Raw genomic sequence first — 16139 nt, forward strand, 5'->3', positions numbered from 1 at the left:
TGGATCCCTGACTTGGAAAAGAAGAAGAAACATCTAGAGGAAATTCCCCCAGTGATTAGATGGGGAAAAAAATTTAGAAAACAACTTTAAAACATGCCAAACTTTAAAAGCCCAGGCTCAGATGGAATTCCAAACTTCTGGCAAAAACAACTTTATGCTCCACAATCATTACGTCAGGACATTCAATGAATTTATTCTTGAGGAAAAGGCAGTGGATGAATGGCTTGAAGAAGGAAACGCATTTCTCATCCCAAAATTGGAAGAAACCCAACTTCCTCACAAATACCAGCCAATAACATGCCTGCCAACAACATAAAACTTCTAACAGGAATCATTATAAAAATGATGTACCATCACCGAGCACAACAAGGAGGCTTGGAGGAAGAACAAAAGAGATGCAAGAGAGGTTAGGCTGTTGTGGAACAATTGACCACCTACTACTGAACAATTACTTGAAAATTGCAAAATGTGAAGAACCAAATTGTCCACTTCCTGGAAAGACTGGAAGAAAGTTTTCAACAGTGTCCCACATTTGTGGATGATAAAATGCACACAAATATACAAAATCAATCCACAAATAATCAAACTGATTTAGCAAGCAATGGAGCTCTGGAATACCACATTGATGTTCCATCCATCAATCCATTCATTGGGACCATACTCTGTGCAGAGCGTTGGTGCTGCCAAAGCAGTCTCCTTGGCTATTGGGCACAATACTGGATGGGTCGCCACTCCGACACAGTATACCAGCAAGCTGGCACTCATTTTGCCGACCTCGGAAGGATGACAAGCCGAGTTAACCCCACCTGCTATTAATTCAACAGCCAAGTGGGATTTGAACTCAGGATCCGAGGATCCCAAGCCCACCACCCTAACCATCAAGTCAAGACCAGGCATACATTGATGTTACAGCACTCAAAAGGAAATATCGAAATATCAGATGAAAAGATATGGTGTGGAATCTTCCAGAAAGACAGTCTTTCTCCCCTCTTCTTTTGTCTGGCTCTGGACCCACTGAGTAACCTCATCAACAAACGAGGAAACTGATACACCCTCACAACCAACTGAAGAGCATCCAAAGAAACAGGAAAGGTGACACACCGATACATGGATGATTTAAAGCTCTTCACACCAAATGACGAAAAATTGCCAGAACAGCTAAAACTCGTAAAACCGTTCTCTGACGACATTCAAAGGGAATTTGGACTGGATAAGTGTGCCAAGTACACGTTTGTAGAAGGTAAACCAACAAAAACACACAACATAAAAATCGAACAAGATACAGCAATGCATGAGCTAGACAATGAAGCATCAATGAAGCCTTGGAGTCGAAGAGGGTCACCAAATTTGTCACAAATAAATGCGCAAAACAATTGCCAAAGAATACCTATGTAGACCAAAGCTGATCCTGAAAACGTATCTCTCTCCCCAAAAAACAAAATCAAAGCCATAAACCAATTTGCAGTACCAGTGTTCCAATTCAGCTGTGGAATAATAAACTGGCCCGAATCAGAAATTATGTTAGACATAAAAACAAGAAAACTTCTTACCATCCACAAATTGTTCAACAAAAACCAGTGCATCCTGAGAAAATACCTACCGAGAGGAGAGGGAGGGAGCGGCCTGATGGAACTTAACTAGATGCACAGTGACAAGTGTAGGACTGAGTATGTGAAATGCTCAACAGAATATCAAATTCAATTTGTAAACTGACAAGAACACCACAAATCTGAAAAGTATCCCTACCTCACCTTGCAAATTTCCAAAAACAGGTGTGAATAGAAGATACCGCACAGGAAAATGAAACTGCAACAAATACAGCCCCAACAATTGCAAAAAAAAAAAGACAAAAAAAGAAATATCAACAAATATACACCAACAACTGGGAGAACGACAAAAGAGCAGGAAAATGCAAAAAAATAATTGGACCGAATTGGGATCGACAAAGAAGGCTAATTGGAATGGCTAACTAAGAGGTCAGCTCAACTGTGATGGAGAACGAATAATAATAAATGCCCAAGATCAAGGAGACTCCACCAATGGATTAAAAAAGATGATGGGACTGAGCCACAGGCAAGTGTAGGTTCTCCAAGACAAAAACAAAGTTCTAGTCACCTGCTTTCGAGATGCAAAAAACGATTATCAGAACAACTATACACATCACGGCACAGCAAAGGATGCAAAGTGATTCATTGGCATATCTTCAAAAATTTCAACATCCCAGTTTCAGTAAACTCATAGAAACACAAACCAAAGGTAATCATTGAAAATAAGGACATCACGCTCACATACGACCTGATGATCCCATTGAGCGTGAACATAGAAAACAAAGCCTTGCGACTGGACATCATTCTCTGGAACAAAAAGGAAAGGAACAGCATTGCTGACTGAGATATCAGTGCCCAACGATGTTGGCTTAAATAATACAGAAATCAAGAAAACGACCAAATACCAGCACATCAAAAATGATATCGAGTATCAAAATTGTACCAGTGATGATTGGAGCAACAGGAATAATGAAGAAGAACCTCACTGAGATTTAAAAAAAACATCCACGGGAATATTACCACAAACGAACGACAACTGGAAGCAATCCGGGGTTCGGTGACTATCCTGAAAAGAGATCTCAGAACAAAACTCTACGAACAACAAAGTTGAACAGCTTGGTCCATAAACTGTGATCCCTTACCGAAGCGAAGGTGGATACTTTGAGTCCTGGGAGGACTTCATTCCATTTTCTCAAACCCGAAAATGGAGATCTCTATCTCTATCTCTATCTCTCTCTCTCATTTTTTTCTATGCTGGAGTGAAATAGTGTCATATCTTTTTATACAATAAGAGAGAGACTCCAAATTTTGTTCCCGTTTTGCGACGTCAAATCAAATCGTATCTTCCTGAAAATTGGCAGGTATTTAATTTACTATCGGGAAGGTGGCTAGATGTACTTTTCGTTATGAACGAACTATTATCTATTGTGAATTTTGGGGGTGAAAATGGGCAGGACACACCCAATGCTCTTAAGAAGGAAGTAAAACCGTTACCACTTTCATTGAATAAGAAAGTAAAACCGCTTACCACGTTCATTGAAAATTGTGATTATTGACGGAAAAATGTTTCTTTTATCGATGGAATGAGCAATGAGGTTTCCTCGCATTCATTCAGGTGAGTATTTTTTTTATCCTTTCCTGACTTGCACTTCATAACCATCCCCTACACACCCTTATTTGTAGACAACAGAAGAAAAAAGCCAAAACTAAAAAAAGATTGCGATCTAGCTTGCCTTCCTTTAAGCCTTATCCTTAAAGCCAGCAAGCTACTGTTCAACAGTGCAAAACATTTAAACAGTGAAACAAAGATGCAGATTTGCATAACATTTGAACAGTGCAAAAAAGATGCAGGTTAGGTTTGCTCTTGATTTGAACAGTCAACAGTGCAAAAAGACAGTGTTGTATTTGGTAGGTTTGCATTTGAAAAGTAGAATGAAAGATGCAGGTGGTTTGCTTACCAGCATACTTTTCTGATCCAAACACTCTCGGCCCGTAATCAACTTCAAATTGTCTAATTGACTCAAATTATACTACCATCCTCAAATTGTCAAGCAAAGATTTTTTTTCTTTATCCACTGACTCACAACTCAGTCATCAGTCACTACTGAGCAAAAATTGTACAGCTACCCACCCTGTTTGGTGGAGTCTTCCTGCTCAAAATAAAGTAAAATAAAAGTAAAGTTATTCACTCTCCTTTTTAGCTGACCATCAAGTGAGATTGTACCTGAAAATCAGTTTGAGCTTGCAAGATCTTACTACATTCTGGTCAGTCACTTTTATTTACTTGGAAACCCCACTTCAGTACTTGGAAGACCCACTGCAGTACTTTGCAATCCCACTTTGCAATCCCACTGCAGCACTTGGAAATTCAACTGCAGCACTTGGTACTCCTGTTGCAGTACTTGGAATTCCCACTGCAGTATGTACTTGGAAATTCCACTGCAGTACTGGGAAATCCCACTGCAGCACTGGTAATTCTCCATCATTCAGGCATACACGTGCATGAAAAGGCCATGCACCCAAAATAATCTGGGGGGCTATATATTCCAAGAACTAAAATCCGTTGATTGAAACGCACATTACTAATCACTTTTATATGTTTCCAGGTGGTAACATGCCGAGAACACCGAAACGAAGAAGAATTTCCCAGCGATTACCAGAAGTCCTTGCTCAAAGGAACGCAAGATGACAGCTGCAGCTGCCAGCAGTCCCACGAGCCTACACGAATGATGAAAATGTGTTCTTCCTTGAAACAGATATTGGAGAAATGGAAATAGCATGTAACTACTGTGAGGCAAAAAAATTTGCTGGCGAGCCACCAGGATTTTGCTGTGCAAGTGGAAAAATCCAATTGGATTTATTCCCAACGCCACCTCAATATCTGCCGTCGCTGCTCAATGGAACAAATAATGATTCCGACCATTTACTTCAGAATGTACGTCTTTATAATAGCACATTTCAAATGATGAGCTTTGGCTGCACGAGATGACAGATTCATGGATGGGATCCCAATTTTACTGTTCAAGGTCAAGTGTGTCACAAAATTGGAAGTCTCCATCCGCAAGACAATACGCCTCGACAGTTTCTGCAAATTTATTTCATTGACAGCAGACGAGCTGAACACGAAGCACGTTTGGCCATCGGTACTGGTATGAAACCACACATCGTAACGAAGCTCAGAGTTATTGCAGGAGAACAACAAATACGTCAGAAACCTGAAAACGGCTGTTGAGAGCATGAACCAAGACAGAAGAGAAGATCTTAGAGTTGTCATCCACGAAAACAAGCAGCCGGCCACACAACATCCTCGCCATTACAACGCACCATCCGGTGATGAAGGAGGCATACTAATGCCGAGCGAACCAACTGCGATCAGAGATAGTGTTACACCAACGTGATGGAGTATTACAGCATATATCAGAATTACACCATGCGTACGACACTCTGCAGTACCCAATCCTGTTTCCTTATGGCACAGATGGATGGAGCGTATACTTGCAGTCAGCCACTGCACGCAAAATAACGCAAATGCAGTTTTACGCACACCATAATCATGTGTCGACAGACTAATCATTTGTTACTGTGCCACAGACTGTTCCAGCAATTTTTAGTTGACATGTACTGGAAGATAGAAACAGACCGATTACATTTTCTCAGACAGGAACAGAAAGCTCTAAGAGCGGACAGCTACCAAAACTTCAGACACTATATTTAATAACGACTGTGATCTGCGGAACGTGGGGCAAAGGATCGTGTTACCATCTACATTCACGGGCGATCCTCGCTATATGCACGAGCACACCCAAGATGCCATCGCATACATGCGGAAGTATGGCAGACCAGATCTGTTCATAACCTCTACTACTAATCCGAAATGGTTGGAAATTACAGAAAATCTTCTACCGAAACAAACAACATCAGACCGGCCAGATATCGTCTGTCGTGTTTTTATCATTTGAAATTGAAGAAACTGATGGATCTGTTGAAGAATGGAGCTTTTGGTGACTTGCTGGCATGGCTGTATTCTATCGAATTCCAGAAAAGAGGGCTTCCTCATGTGCACATACTACTCTGGCTGTCCCCAGGAAGCAAAATCAGACCCGACGATATTGATCAAGTCATATCTGCGGAAATACCATGTCCGGATTCGGAACTTCAACTGCACGAACTGGTGAAATGCAACGTGATCCATGGACCATGCAGCCCTTTCAACAGAAACAGTCCATGTATGAAGGATGGATCCTGCTCAAAAATGTTCCCGAAGGATTTTATGGAAGCGACGGAACAATAGCAAGACAGCTATCCCAAGTACCGCAGGCACATCCCAGAGGATGGAGGGAATGTAATCGCAATCACCAAGATTGTAAATGGACAGCGTATCAAGCACGTTATAGACAATCGGTGGGTTGTACCTCACAACCCTTTGCTTTTAAAACAAATGAAGTGCCACACGAACATTGAAATTTGTACTTCAGTCAAAAGTGTGAAATATGTGTTGAAGTATGTAAACAAAGGAAGTGACCAAGCGATCTTCACTATTGAAGGTGGACAAAATAATGATGAAATACAATATCAAGAAGCCAGGTTCGTGGGTGCCATGGAAGATGCTCACCGAATCTTGGGCTTCCCGATGCATGAACACTATCCACCAGTGATGCAGCTGGCTATCCACCTGGAGAATGGCCAGCAAGTGTACTTTGACAATTGCAATGCTGATGCCCGCGCCAGAGCGGGACCACCAAAGACAACTCTGACAGAATTCTTCACCATTTGCCGTACGGATGAGTTCGCGAAAACACTCACTTATCACGAAGTTCCAGAGTATTACACGTGGGATTCTTGCAACAAAAAGTGGAATAGACGTAAGAGGGGAACTCCAGAACCACAATTCCCTGGTGTATTCAGAAGCTCTGCTATCGGTAGAGTTTACACGGTCAATCTAAAACGGAGTGCTATTTTTTACGCATGCTGCTTCACCAGGAACATGGTCCGACATCGTTCGAAGATCTCAGGAGTCATGAAGGTGTAATCTTACCAACTTTTCAAGAGGCATGTCTGGCGAAGGGACTTGCAGAGGATGACAACCATCTCCATAATGCCTTGCGAGAGGTAACTATTGGACAGAGCCCGCAAAGTCTTCGGAAATTATGAATTGTCCTGTTGATTTTTTGTGAACTAAGTAACCCACTCGCACTCTGGAATGATCATAAAGCTGCGTTAGCAGAGGATTTTACCCATCGCCACAACGTTCATGTTGACGACGACCGTGCAGGGGAAATGTACAATCTTTGCTTGATGGAAATAGAAGACCACATCCTCGCACAAGGAGGTCAAACTCTGGATAACTACAACCTTCCTGTCATTGACCATACAACGGCCGCAAACCACGCACAGGAAAGAGTACGTTCGGTACACAAATTTCGACGTATGAACAAAACCAGTACATCAACAACCACGAGCATCAGCTGACAGCAAATCAGAGAGAAATATATGCACTATTTCTCAACAAAGTAAACACACAGCGCTGCAGTATCACCTTTGTTGACTCTCCTGGAGGGACAGGTAAAACGTTCTTCTTGAATTTAATTCTCGCAAAGATCAGATCGAATGGCCATATCGCTATTGCGACAGCATCGAGTGGTATAGCCGCAACTTTACTAACGGGGACGAACTCCACATTCCACCTTCAAAGTACCCCTGAATGCTCACGAACAAGATAAACCAACCTGCTCGATGAAAAAAGGGACAGCAATCGCTGGAGTGATGAACGAAGCCAAAGCAATTATTGTGGACGAGGCTCCGATGACACACAGGGCCATGTATGAAGCGATCGATAGGACCCTACAGGATATTTGTGGAAATTCAAAACCATTTGGTGGCATCCCGGTAATGTTCTGTGGAGACTTCCACCAAATACGACCCGTTGTGAAGCAAGGAACATGTGCAAACATAGTCGATGCGACGCTGAAGCGATCGCCGTTATGGCGCAACGTTACAACTTACCGACTGCACGACAACATACGAGCACAGGTTACAAACGACCCCACCGCTGCTAATTACGCCGACCTCCTCATGAACATTGGAGACGGTAACTACCCTGTTGAAAATAAACCGGACACCATCACTTTACCAGAAGGGATCCACCAGCACGAAACTCCATCCAAATTAATCGAGGAAATCTATGTCGGATTAACAGGACATGCTCCAAACGACAACTGGTTTTTAGAACGAGTGATACTCGCACCTCTAATGAAACAGTGGATGCTGTCAACTCTACCGTCATTGGCCGCTTCCCAGGAGAAGTCAAGATATATTATGCCATCAACACTACACTCACTCCGGAGGAAGCGGTGCACTTTCCCGTTGAATTTCTGAATTCCATTGAAATATCAGGGATACCACCACACAAAGTTAAACTGAAAGTGGGCTGCCCAGTTATTGTTCTACGTTCATTGGATCCACCAAATATCATGAATGGCACCTGCTGTACAGTCTACTGAATGAGCCCAAATGTGATTGAAGTAATCCTGATTAATGGACCGGCAGCAGGAAAACATGCGTTAATTCCAAGGATACCACTTATACCATCCGACAGTGACCTGCCATTCCAGTTCCGTAGATTACAATTTCTCTTACGACCTTGCTTTGCCATGACATTAAACAAAGCACAGGGACAGACGTTCAGCATAATAGGACTAGATCTGCGTTCGCCTGCTTTCTCACATGGAATGTTGTATGTTGCGGCATCAAGAGTTGTATCAAGATCAAAGCTGCACGTCCATGCCCCAGACAAGAAAACGAGGAACGTTGTTTTTTAAAAATGTGCTGCAGTAGACGACCGAAGAGACCCGTTCGTAACAAAATTGACTCCACAGAAACTGTGAGTAACCGACATATGCTTTCATTTATGAATTACCCGTTGAAGACGGGTACTTTGCTAGTACTATATATACATATATATATGTATATATAATATATATATATAATATATATATATATATATATATATATATATATATACACACACACACACACACACATTTCAGAGCTTATCTCACTGGGTTTACTTAATCTCGTCTAGTAACACCCTTTGAACTGTTACAACTATTGATGATAATGGCTTTCACGTGTGGTACTAGTGGAATATGTAAAAGATGGACTTTCTATGTATGTTGTTAAAAAGTGACTTTCAATTTTTTTTGATTGATATTTGGCTATCTAAGCTTGCTGTACTCTCCTATAAAAATTTTTTAAACCTTCAAGTATGACGAACAAACTGTTGTCTTGTATAATATGAGCTGCTCTTCCTCGGTGGCTTTCTTGGGCAAACCACCATTGAAATTGCAACTCCCAGATGTTGCCCCCCTGTGCTGGAAGTTTTAACTTGCCATCAACTAATAGAAGCCATCAACTGGGTGCTGTTGGTTCTTCTGTGTCAGGCTGAAGCTTGGAGTCAAAAATTACTGGACACAATTCTTTTTATATTCAGCACATGTACGCGCTGTACTAATATTTGAACATGAGGCATGGCAAATGACTTTTCGGTTTGGAGCCAATTTGGAATTTTCAGAATCTAAAAAAATTTAAAATGGGGAATATAACTGCGATCTACATAAACACTTTGAATTATTATTATTGTACCCCTTACAATGTCCACTACTAACATGCAACTTTGGATTATTTATTTATTTGTATACACTTTACCCTCTCTGCTACTGACATACCACCTTGAATTATTTATTTATATATACATTACAATATCTACTCTGAGCCAGTATACCATACTCTGTAATACAAAGCATTGGTTCTGCCAAAGCACTTTCTCGACCTGCATTGGTTCTGCCAAAGCATTTCCAAGGGGTCATGCTGGGCAGTTTGCCATCACTCTCCCAGCAGTAGTTAGGGCAGAAATTTGGAATTTGTTCATGGTTCCGGCAATGGCTTGTTTACTTTTCGCAAAGGACACCGTTGGATCTCTAACCTCGACCAACTAATGTCGGCAGATGGGACGCCCAATTTAACGTCCATCGGAGGGATGGCGCACACGCTGATGATTCACCTTGCCTGTGAAACACCATGATGACAGTTTATAACTGGGTCGGGATTCAAACCGAGGCGAGATTGCTTAAAGGCAAGTGTGCATTCCTCTAGGCCATCCTGTCAGCCATATCCACTACCGTCACAGTTATAAAGTTTTAGGTGGGGGCGGTGTCCTCGATGAGGACTTGTATCCTTGTTTCCTCCACCACTAAAGGGGGATAGACGTTATATTTTTCACTCCTGTCTCTATCTGTCTGTGAACAGGATATTTCAAAAAGATGTGTATGGATTCAAACGAAATTTGGTGGACAGGTGGGGTGTGTGATGAGCATGAAATGAATAGATTTTGGTGAAGATCTGGATCTGGATACGTGCCTTTTTTAAGTGATTCTTCATAATTGAGAGATAGAGCTAACAACGATATATACAGCACGATCTCAAAAAGTTGTGGATGGATTATGATAAGACTTGGCAGATGAGTTGTGTATGTGACAACAACAAGCTGATGAGTTTTTGATTCAGGTTCGGACGCAGATCCGGCCCATCAGTGGGATACGGATACAAAACGTAAACTGTTCAGCCTGTTGGAAGTATGCACTCTACTGTTCAGCCTGTTGGCAAAGTGCCATTATAGTTTATTTTTTTGAGTCACAAAACTGCTTTAGAAATCCCCTGGGGGGACTGGCAATCACATCCTAGTTTCCATCAAAGTATTCTTTGTTTTTGAGTGTTCCAAGTAATCTTTTGTAATCCCATGTCCTATGGGGTATACATTGCTATTGAGGCATTAATCCACAGCTGTTTTGATTGCTCCAATTTGAAGTAGCAGGACAGTATATTACATCAAATGTCATTGTAGCATGGATTGAGTTTACCATGTAGAAGGATATACTGTATATGATTTAGTTTCATCACTTGATATTACAGCAAAAGTGATTTTAAAAATTACATTTATTTCTTGATATCTTTTGCACAATTCCTTTTTCTTTTTTTTTTTTCTTTTTTAAAGGAAACACAATTGATGATTAAATTTCTGCAGATTAATATAATACGAGTTCCTTAGAAAGGACCTTCCAGACTCTGAGCGGATTCAGACTGAGACCGAGTCAGTTTCTCATATCTTAAAGGGAAACTAAACTCAAATTTGAAAAACTGGGGATTACTGTATTCTGATCATTTTGGCAAGAATCTCCATGAGAACTTGCACCATTTGGCAGAAAATTGTAGTTGGTGAATTCTGCAGTGATTATTAGAAAAAAAGAAAAGTAGTAGTGCAGAGTCTGGGCCTTCGTGGGTGTGTCCTCGAGTGGCTAGTCTGGATCTTTGTGAGCTGAATGTGTAGCTTTTCACAGTTGATTGTAATTTGACCCTTTTAGTGCATGTCATCGGATGTTCACCCAACGGTCTATAATGGCATGTTTTGATTCCATACACTTTAATGCAGAATTTCTACCTTTGCCAGAATGTCACTTTGCTCTTTGGCCAAAAGTATTGGCTTGTGGGCAAAAAAAAAAAAACAACAAAGCTTTGAAATATTTTAAATGAGAAACATGTCCTCAGTACTGTAAAAAGAGGCAGGGTGATGAAGACTTTGCAATGGTTATGGAAATATAAAGGTAGTTGTTTATGATGATTATAATTATTCTTGATTGCACAACAGCAGCACAGCTTCCCATGTTTACTTGCAGGATTTCGGTAACCATCATCTCGGTTACATGGCTTGGGTGATTCCTGTCTTTGTGGCCCTTTCTTGCTTTGGATCTGTGAATGGTTCGCTTTTCACTTCCTCAAGGTAAGGCCGCCTGCTCTGATGTACCTGCTTTATTTTTCCACATAACCCCAAATATGTTACGGGCCTTTAACTGAGGCTCAATAAAATTGTCCGTCTAGTGCTTTGGTCATTTTGGCACGTACTATTGGCGAGGATTTTCATGCGATAGTTATGGTGTAACGTTTCCTTCATATTTTTTTTTTTGTGAGTTTGAAAATGCACTTTTTTTATACAAAATTGTTTTCCCAAGTAATTTGTACGACATGATTGATGCCGATGATCACTTTATCACATATCAGACAGTCGCTGAAGTGTGCTTAAAACTCGATGACTTGAGGCGAGCACTTGGCAGCTTTCCAAATATAGTCGATTAACATCAAAAGTTTTTATGAATAATTTTTACATGATATGGAGAAGCTATCAACATCAACATCTCTTAATCGGAGGGAGAACAAAGACGTTGGTGGGGGGGGGAGACACCAGTACTACTACTTTTTTTTTTTTTAAACATTGATTCCAAGGACATTTAGTTAATGAATAAATCAACTAAGGGGGATTTAAATGTGGGGTCTCAGCATCATGAGGCGCATGCTCGTACGGGGGCACCTATCAGGCCGAGCTGACCTTGTCCAACTGAGCGTGATGCAAACGTTTGGTCTTTAAACATGTTCTTTGTGAATGAGCCAAATCTATTTTAATTCTTGCATCAACCTTGTCTTTTATGCAAAATGTTTTTTGTTGTCGTTGAAACGTCTTTTTCTTGCTAAAATTTGGCTTTAAAAGAAGAATGCTGTTTATACGATGCAGTTCCTTTTCTTCTTCGTGTCATCAATGCTATGGTTATTTGTGTACGTGTGTTAGGCTTGGCTGCGTCATCGCCCTTAGTCTTATAGCAAATAGAGATAACACTGTTATTGTGTTTTTTCATTATTATCATGTGCGGTGTTATCTAACGGGACGAGCAATAAAGAGCTTTAATTTCCACTGAATACATGGATGTTGCGGTGAATGTGGAATTGGTTTTGGATGAAAGCCTTGAGTAATTTCATTTCAGGTAAACAAGCTGCACTAAATGATGATGTACAGCCTGTTATTGTGAAGAATAAATTACATATTGTGGGAAGTGTAATCTGCAAGTGAAGTTTTGTTAACTGTGCAGTTTTGGCGTCTTCGCTTGTTGAAACATGCAAGTAGGTCAAAAATTCCAGATTACAACTTGGAACTGTAACAGGATTTTCTTTGTGGCCATTTATATAATTGTCGTGCTTAATCGCCCTTCACTTACCTTTTGCTCATTGTAGGTTATTCTTTGTTGGTGCAAGAGAGGGCCATCTTCCGAACCTGCTTTCTATGATTCACATGCACTTGCTCACTCCCCTGCCGTCTCTTATTTTTACTGTGAGTGCCCAAATCTATTTTTAATAGCATTTTTAATATGATAATTTAATTACACTTTTAATATGAAATGCATGGCTGAGCACAATTAAAATTAGCCTTTTTAATTTTGATTTTTGTCATTTGTAATGGTTTGAGTATTAATTATAAATAAACCCTCTGTCCTCGTTGCATCTTGCTAACGTGACTATGATGAGGTTCATTGGAGTCAAAGTCTTATGGCACCCAGAGCACCTCAACATTTCAATCTTGTCATGTTGCTAGAGCAAAGGACTATATTTGCTTTATCCCCACGCTTAAAAAAAAAAATACAAAAACAGGGAGATATTGTAATGTCCGTCCGTCCGTCCGTCCGTCCATCATGCTATCTTTTAAACAGTTGTGCAGAAATTCACCAAACTTGGTAGTTATGATCACCACGTGACAAGAAGATGCGAGAGCAGTATGATTTTTGGCCTCGCCTCCTGGGGCCCTGGGGTGGGGTCAAAAGGTTGAATACCCAAAAAAAAAAAAGCAATTATGGTCATATTTTAAAACTTTCTTATTGAAACTGGGTATGCAATCAACATTGGGAGGTGCATTGAATATATTAGGATTTCGGGGGATTTGATCTATGGGTCATGCCCCATAGGATAGGGACTTGTGGTCACACGGGTCAAAACAGAAGAAAAATCTTTTTTTAACTCAACATTTGATCTCAGGTAATTCCTCGTGGAGCTTTTTTCCATCTTTCAACTGCTTTGGAGTTTTGGTGACATCCACGTTTTGGAATATTTAACAAGCACCTGCTGGCAGGAAGGGTAGCTGGTTGTTGCTGCAGGACTACGTTTCATATTGAAACATTTGGCATGCAGTGAAGATGTCTGTCCATCACTCTTGGCAATTGTGATTGGACTTGCAATCTTGGAGTAGTGAATGCTACTTATTGGCTTAACCCTGACAGTCCAATCACTACTGTATGCTGCATATCATGTTTTTATTGTCTGAAATGGGGGATTTGCAAGCAATTTTTCTGCCTCCGCCAATGAAGTCACAGGAGGCATTATGTTTTCGGGTTGTCCGTCCATCCGTGATAGGTTTTCCTGACTGCGATTGCTTGAACGGCTGAAGGGATCCACATCAAACTTGATACAAGTGTGTATAATGATGCAAATATGAACTGATTAGATTTTGTAGTGAAGAGGTCATCCTCGGTAGAAATTCTGTTACCGTGCTAACTTTGGAACCAGTGATTGGAATTTTGACCAGACTTAATACAAGTATATATCAAAATAAAGACCAATTACTGCACCACCATAATCCCAAGAAGGAAGCCAGACATACACACATCAACACCACACACACACACATATCAACACCCCACACACACACACACACATCAACACCCCCCCCCACACACACACACACAACACCACACACACACACACACACACACACACACACACACACACACACACACACACACACACACACACACACACACACACACACACACACACACACACACACACACACACACACACACACACGACACCCCACACACACCACTACATCAACACCACACACACCACTACATCAACACCACACACACATCAACACACGCGCATCGACGCCCCACACATGCGCATCGACGCCCACACACGCGCATCGACGCCCCACACACACGCGCATCGACGCCCCACACACGCGCATCGACGCCCCACACACGCGCATCGACGCCCCGCACACACGCGCATCGACGCCCCCCACACACGCGCAGCGACGCCCCCCACACACGCGCATCGACGCCCCGCACACACGCGCATCGACGCCCCCCCCACACGCGCATCGACGCCCCACGCACGCGCATCGACGCCCCACGCACGCGCATCGACGCCCCACGCACGCCGCATCGACGCCCCACGCACGCGCATCGACGCCCCACGCACTCGCAGATCGACGCCCCCACGCACGCCCGACGCCCCCCACGCACGCGCATCGACGCCCCCACGCACGCGCATCGACGCCCCCACGCACGCGCATCGACGCCCCACGCACGCCAGATCGACGCCCACGCACGCGCATCGACGCCCCCACGCACGCGCATCGACGCCCCACGCACGCGCCAGATCGACGCCCCCACGCACGCGATCGACGCCCCCACGCACGCGCCAAGATCGACGCCCCCACGCACGCGCATCGACGCTTCCCCCACGCACGCGCATCGACGCTTCCACGCACGCGGCATCGACGCCCCCACGCACGCCAGATCGACGCCCCCCACGCACGCCAGATCGACGCCCCACGCACGCCAAGATCGACGCTTCACGCACGCGCAGATCGACGCCCCACGCACTCGCAGATCGACGCCCCCACGCACTCGCATCGACGCCCCACGCACTCGCGATCGACGCTTCATCGCACTCGCATCGACGCCCCACGCACTCGCCAGATCGACGCTTCCACGCACTCGCATCGACGCCCCCACGCACTCGCATCGACGCTTCCACACACTCGCATCGACGCCCCCCACCACGCAGGTGCATCGACGCCCCACCACGCAGGTGCATCGACGCCCCCATGCAGGTGCATCGACGCCCCCACCACGCAGGTGCATCGACGCCCCCCACACGCAGGTGCATCGACGCCCCCACACACGCGCATCGACGCCTCCACACATCGCGCATCGACGCCCCCACACACGCGCATCGACGCCCCACACACGCGCAGATCGACGCTTCACACATCGCCAAGATCGACGCCCCACACACGCGCATCGACGCCCCACACACGCGCATCGACGCCGACACACGCGCATCGACGCCCCCACACACTCGCATCGACGCCCCACACACTCGCATCGACGCCCCCACACACTCGCATCGACGCCCCACACACTCGCATCGACGCCCCACACACTCGCATCGACGCCCCACACACTCGCATCGACGCCCCCACACACGCGCATCGACGCCCCCACACACTCGCATCGACGCCCCACACACGCGCATCGACGCCCCACACACGCGCATCGACGCCCCCACACACGCGCATCGACGCCCCACACACGCGCATCGACGCCCCCACACACGCGCATCGACGCCCCCCACACACGCCAGATCGACGCCCCCACACACTCGCATCGACGCCCCACACACTCGCATCGACGTCCCCCACACACTCGCATCGACGCCCCCACCACGCAGGTGCATCGACGCCCCACGCAGGTGCATCGACGCCCCCCCACGCAGGTGCATCGACGCCCCCCACGCAGGTGCATCGACGCCCCCCACACACGCGCATCGACGCCCCACACACGCGCATCGACGCTTCACACATCGCCAGATCGACGCCCCACACACGCCAAGATCGACGCTTCACACACGCCAGCATCGACGCCCCACACA

The 16139-nt window shown here is 44.3% G+C and overlaps 1 protein-coding gene across 4 annotated transcripts in view; it reads left to right on the top strand.

Moving 5' to 3' along the window:
* SLC7A5 (solute carrier family 7 member 5) overlaps positions 1-16139 on the top strand; it is a 96014-nt gene that overhangs the window by 55618 nt on the left and 24257 nt on the right. For all 4 annotated transcript variants that reach the window (XM_085889012.1, XM_085889011.1, XM_085889014.1 and 1 more), the window contains exons 7-8: positions 11276-11379; positions 12660-12756. In XM_085889012.1, coding sequence (XP_085745138.1) covers positions 11276-11379; positions 12660-12756 — 201 coding nt within the window. The remainder of the gene's footprint in view (positions 1-11275; positions 11380-12659; positions 12757-16139) is intronic.

The sequence above is a fragment of the Eptatretus burgeri genome, chromosome 7 (genome assembly GCF_056783735.1).
Source record: "Eptatretus burgeri isolate ZD-2024b chromosome 7, Ebu_testis_v1, whole genome shotgun sequence".
In the NCBI taxonomy this organism is placed as follows: domain Eukaryota; kingdom Metazoa; phylum Chordata; class Myxini; order Myxiniformes; family Myxinidae; genus Eptatretus; species Eptatretus burgeri.